The following is a 6,100-nucleotide window of genomic DNA, read 5'->3' as shown; positions in this document are numbered from 1 at the left end:
TTTTGACGTTGCCGCCCATTATTTAATGTGCTAATAGTGGAGCAGCAGGACCAGAAATGTTTCCCGAGTGTGACCAGTTAGAAATTAGGGCAGAGAATCCGGTAATCAACAGACAGATGCCGTAGATTTAATTGCACTTTGCTTCCCAAATTCAGCAGTTTCTGGAATGGGGGGTGGCAGAGAGGATCAACAGAATTTTTAGGAGATAATTAGCATTTTTCTGGAGCCCACCGTGGACTCCATCTGCGTTACTGCGGAGTCAACAGAATGCAAGTCGTCTGCCAAACGGAGGAATGAGCCTCCTCCCGCTGCAGGACTTCGTCCGTCCGCCTGAGGCCTCCCGGGGACGGAAGGGGCCGGGAGCCCTTTGGCTCTGGTTTGCGCGGCCCGCGGCCCGCCCCGGAGGGCGGAGGCAGGGCTTCGCGGAAGGTCATTGGCGCCCCTGCTCCGGGGCGGCCTGACGCTCACCGCGTGCCCGACGCGCTCTCTCTTCGCCCGCAGTCCCGAGGCTCGGCCCTGCAGCCGCCGCTCCGAGCTCAGTCGCGAGGAAGCCATGGCGATGTCCAGGGGCCGTCTGTACCTTTGGATGTGCTTGGCCGCGGCCGTGGCCTCCTTCCTGGGGGGATTCATGGTGGGTAAGTGTCGGGGCGCCTCCCCGCCCGAGCACAGGCTGCCGCTCCTCCCTGCAGCCGGGCCTCCCGGGACGCGGGCGTGCTGTGCGCAGCGCTTATGCCGCCGGCGGAGCTCGCCGCGTCTGGCGAACTCCGCGTATGTCAGCAAAACTGCAACCGATGGCATTAATGTGTGCCTGGAATTCAAATGTCTTAAATGCTCAGTGAGCTCGGGGAAGGGTTCCTGGAGAGACAATTTAGAGCTGTCACTGTCTGCAGGGATGAGACACATGGTTTCATTTCCAAGCGCTATTAAATGAGTCCAAACTTGCTGCTAATTTGTGTAGCGCTGCAAAAACACAGCTCTTCCCTCATCATTTATTAAGTACATACTTTTGGAATGTGCCCTGTGTGTCAGGCACTGTGCTATGAACTAGATCCCCGGGGAAAACAAAAAAGACAGAGGCCAGTGCCTTGGTACTAACGCTCAGGGAAATGAAAAGAAGACCCCATATAAAATTAGATTACACAGCATATTTTGAAGATTTTTCTGTGTTTAATAGGAACATTTACATAAAGCTTACCATCCTATTTCTTAAGTAAGGGGTATTTTTTGGCTTCTGGTTTTTATGAAAGTCAAAAGCAATTACGTGTGTATGTGGTATGTATATATCTGTTCTCCACACAGGGTGGTTTATTAAACCTCTCAAAGAAACAGCCACTTCACTGCGCAATCACCAAGGTCTACGGTGGAAACTGGTATCCGAGATGAAAGCCGAAAATATTAAGTCATTTCTTCGGTAAGTTTGTTTTGCCCAGTTTGATCTCAGAAATAGTGTTTGAAACATTGCAGTTTTTATTGACTAGTTTTTATTCATGCCGGTAATCTTAGTGTGAAATCATGATATCACAATTTATGATAGTTTAAAATGTCCTTTTTAATGACTCTTAAGGTCAAATTTCTTTGTTGCAGAAGTAGGTCTTCTCTAACTTCATCTGTGCAAAAAGTATCTGCTTGCTGTATTGAGATGTTTCAACTTCGTGAATTTTGGACTGCAGCTGAATGCTAGCTACTCTTTGTTTCTTAGGCCTAGGTTTAATCAGTAGTTTTATTTAAACATACTCTGGTCAGGAAGATTTAAATGGTTGTAAACTCTAGTTTGAGAGGAGATGAAAGTTTCAGATTCTGTGTGCCACAAATTAAACCTTTATCCCAAGTTGCAAATATAAGGAACACAAATAGGACAAAAATGACAGGAGAAGGATTAGTGCAAATTGACCAGCATTTATGCATGGAAAAGAGTGACATTCAGGGGAGTGGTTTAACTCCTTGAAGGCAGTCACTATAATCTTTATTTCTGTATTCAGATTCTTCTAAAGGAGTGTCGTTAAAAACCAAAACAAAATCAGCTTTATTGAAGTATACTTTGTATAAAATAAACTGCATCCATATAAAGCCTGGAATTTGAGAGTATTGACAAATGTGTAGTAAACTCAACAGACCTTTCTCAATGGAGATACAGAAATTTTACACCATTATCTTTGTAGTTTATTCCTCCCTTCACCTCTAGCCCAGGGCAATCACTGATCACTTTATGTCAATATGGGTTCCTTTGCATTTTCTAGAATTATATGTAAATGGAATCATGCACTATGTGCTCTTTTGTGTTAGTGTTCACCAAACGTAATGATTTTGGAATTCATCAGGTTGCTGTTTCTATCAGCAGTTTATTACTTTTATTGCTGAATATCATTCTATTGTTTGGATGTATTATAATGTATTATTAATGGACCTTTGAGGTGTTCTTAGTTTTTGGTTATTGTGAACAAAGCTGCTATGAACATATGTTTACAAATTTTTTGTAGGTATGTTTTCATTTCTTTTGGAATGGTTGTGTTGAATGAGAAGCATGAGTTTAGTTTTTAAGAAAATGCCAAACATTTCAAAAGTGGTTGTGTCATTTTATGTGTCTATTATGTATGAGTGTACCTGTTGCTCCATGTCCTGGTCAGCACTTAGTATGGTCCCTTGTTTTAATTTCAACCATTCTAATGGGTGTATAGTGTTATCTCACTGTGATTTTAAATTGCATTTTCCAGATGACTGGTCATATTAGGTGCCTTCTCATATGCTTATGGACATTTGTATGAATTCCTTATAAATTATCTGCTCAAATATTTTCCTATTTTACATTGTTTTCTTATATTGAGTTGTAACAGTTCTTTATTTTGGATACAATTCCTTTGTCAGACATGTACTGCGAATATTTTCTTCTGTTCCAAATTTTTAATTTTGGTAAAGTCCAGTTAATGAATTTTTGGTTTTATGTTTCATATTTTATGTCCTAACTTTGCCTATCTATGAGAAGTTGTAAAGATTTTTATTTCTGTTTTCTTTTAGAAATTTTATAATTTCAGCTTGCACACATAGGTCAGGATCCACTTCAAGTTAATTTTTGTAAATGGTATGATGTAAGAGTTCATTTTTTAAAAATTGAAATTAGTTGATATACCGTATTAGTTTCAGGTATACAACATAGTGATTTGACAATTGCATGTATTATGAAATGCTGACCGTGATATGTGTAGTTACCATCTGTCACTACATAAAGTTGTTACAGTGTTATGTTATTGAATATATTCCCTATGCCGTACCTTTCATCCTTGTGATTTATTTATTTTATAATTGGAAGTTTGTACCTTTTCATCCCCTTCACCTATTTTGCCTGTTCCTCTCCATGCCCTACCTTATGGCAGCCACCAGTGTGTTTTCTCTGTGTGTCTGAGTCTGTTTCTGTTTGTTTGTTTTGTTTTTCAGATTCCACATATAAGTGAAATCATTTGGTATTGGTCTTTCTCTTTTCTGACTTATTTTACTTTGCATATTACCTTCTAGGTCTATCCATGTTGTCAAAAATGGAAAATTTCATTCCTTTTTATGTCTAAGAGTTATTGCATATATGTACCCCATCTTCTTGGTCTGTTGGTCTATTGATCCATCGATGGACATTCAGTTTGCTTTCCTATATCTTGGTTATTATAAGTAATGTTTCAGTGAACCTACGGGTACGTATATCTTTTTGAATTTGTGATTTTATTTTCTTCAGGTAATTATCAAGAAGTGGAATTACTGGTTCATGTGGAATTCCTATTTTTAATCTTTTGAGAAACCTCCATACTGGTTTCCATGGGGGCCACACCAGTGGTAACAGTGCTGAAGGCTCCCCTTTCTTTATGTTCTCGCCAACATTTGTTATTCCTTGTATATTTTATAATAGCCATTCTCTCCTAGTGTGAGGTAATACCTCATTGTAGTTTTGATTCGCATTACCCTGATGATTCATGATGTTGGGCATCTTTTCATGTGTCTGTTGGCCATCTGTATGTCTTTTTGGGAAAAATGTCTATTCATATCCTCTACACCATTTTTGGTGTTGAATTGTAGGAGTTCTTTATATATTTTGGATATTAACTCCCAACTCCCTATTGGATATATCATTTGCATATTCTATTCAGTAGATTGCCTATTTGTTTTGTTGAGGGTTTCCTTTGCTGTGCAGGAACTTTTTACTTTGATATGATCCACCTGTTTACTTTTGTTTCCTTTGCCTGAGTACACATATCCAGAACAAAATTGCTAATGCTGATGTTTAAGAATTTATTGCCTATTTTCTTTTAGGAGTTTTATGATTTCAGATCTTATATTTAGGTCTTTAATACATTTGAGTTCATTTTTTTTTATGGTGTAAGACAGTAGTCTATTTTATTCTTTTGCATGTAGCTGTCTAGTTTTTCCAATACCATTTATTGAAGAAACTGTCTTTTCTACATTGTATATTCTTGCCTCCTTTGTCATATATAATTGACTATATAAGCGTGGGATTATTTCTGGACTCTCTATTTTGTTCATTTGATCTATGTGTCTATTTTTGTGCCACTACCATACTGTTTTGAATGCTGTAGCTTTGCAGTATAGTTTAAAATCAAGGCATTCATGTGATACCTCCAGTTTTGTTCTTTCTCAAGATTGCCTTGGATATTTGGGGGTCTTGTGGTTCCATACAAATTTTAAGATTATTTGTTCTAGTTTTGTGAAAAGCACCATTGGTATTTTGATATGTATTACGTTGAAGCTGTAAATTGCTTTGGGTAGTATGAACATTTTACCAATATTAGTTCTTTCAATCTGAGCATGGAATATCTTTTCATTTGATTACATTATCTTCAGTTTCTTTTATCGGTTGTAAAAAATGGGATTGTTTCTTAATCTCTCTTTCTTCTAGTTCATTATTAGTGTATAGAAATGCAACATTTATTATATTAACTTTGTATTCTGCAACTTTACTGAATTCACTTATTCATTCTAATAGTTTTTTAGTGGCTTGGGGTTTTCTATATGTAGTATTATGTTATCTGCAAATAGTGACAGTTTTATTTCTTCCTTACTAATCTGGATGCCTTCTATTTCTTTTTCTTGTCTGACTGCTCTGACTAGGACCTCCAGTACTATGTTGAATAAAAATGAACTTGTGCATCCTTGTCTTGTTGCTGATCTTAGTGGAAAAGATATCAGCTATTCACCATTGAGTATGATGTTAATTGTGGGCTTGTCATATCTGGCCTTTATTATGTTGAGGTTTGTTTCCTCTATATCTTTGTTGGGAGTTTTTATCATGAATGGATGTTGAGCTTTGTCAGATGTGTTCTCTGCATCTTCTGAGATGATCATATGGTTTTCATCCTTTTGTCAGTGTGGTATATCACATTGATTGATTTATGGATATTGACTATCCTTCATCCCTAGAATAAGTCTCATTTGGTCATGGTCAATTATCCTTTTAATCTATTTTAAAATTTGGTTTATTAATGTTTTGTTGAGAATTTTGCATTTATACTCATCAGGGATATTAGTGTGTAATTTTCTTTTTTGTAGTCTTTATCTGGTTTTGGTATCAGGGTAATGCTTGTCTCATACAATGAATTTGGAAGTGTTCCTTTTTTTGGAATAGTTTGTGAAGGATTTGAATTGACTCTTAAGCACTTGGAAGAATTCACCTGTGAAGCCATCTTGTCCTGGACCTTTCTGTTTTGGGAGTTTTTTTTATTACCAATTCAATTTTGTTAGTAATCCTACTGTTCAAATTTTCTATTTCTTCCTGGTTCTTTCTTGGGAGATTGCATGTTTCTAGAAATTTATCCATTTCTTTTAGGTGGTCCAGTTTGTTGGCCTATCATTTTTCATAGTAGTCTCTTATAATTCTTTATATTTGTGTTGTGTTTGTTGTAACTTCTCTTTCACTTTGGATTTATTTATTTGAGTCTTCTCTTTTTTTTCTTGATGAGTCTGTGGTTCTATTTTCATTAGTCTCCAAGTATTTTTTGATTTTATCTTTGGTATCTTCGTTAACCCACATGTTGTTTAGTAGCATGTTGTTTAGCTTCCATATGTTTGTTTTTTCCAGTTTTTTTCTCATATTTGATTTCAAGTT

General features: G+C 37.2%; 1 protein-coding gene across 6 annotated transcripts in view; it reads left to right on the top strand.

Annotated features, from left to right (window-relative positions):
• The first annotated feature begins 447 nt into the window (after positions 1–447).
• Positions 448–6,100, top strand: part of NAALAD2 (N-acetylated alpha-linked acidic dipeptidase 2) — a 57,746-nt gene continuing 52,093 nt past the window's right edge. For 2 of the 6 annotated variants that reach the window (XM_073215903.1, XM_037011027.2), the window contains exons 1-2: positions 460–635; positions 1,300–1,411. In XM_073215903.1, the coding sequence (XP_073072004.1) occupies positions 554–635; positions 1,300–1,411 (194 nt within the window). In that variant the 5' untranslated portion in view covers positions 460–553. Of the gene's footprint in view, positions 636–1,299; positions 1,412–6,100 lie in introns of those variants that run through there. The other 4 variants (XM_037011025.2, XM_037011026.2, XM_037011032.2 and 1 more) reach the window with 4 other exon arrangements.

The sequence above is a fragment of the Manis javanica genome, chromosome 11 (assembly GCF_040802235.1).
Source record: "Manis javanica isolate MJ-LG chromosome 11, MJ_LKY, whole genome shotgun sequence".
Classification (NCBI taxonomy): domain Eukaryota; kingdom Metazoa; phylum Chordata; class Mammalia; order Pholidota; family Manidae; genus Manis; species Manis javanica.
This window is presented reverse-complemented; position numbering and strand designations above follow the sequence as displayed.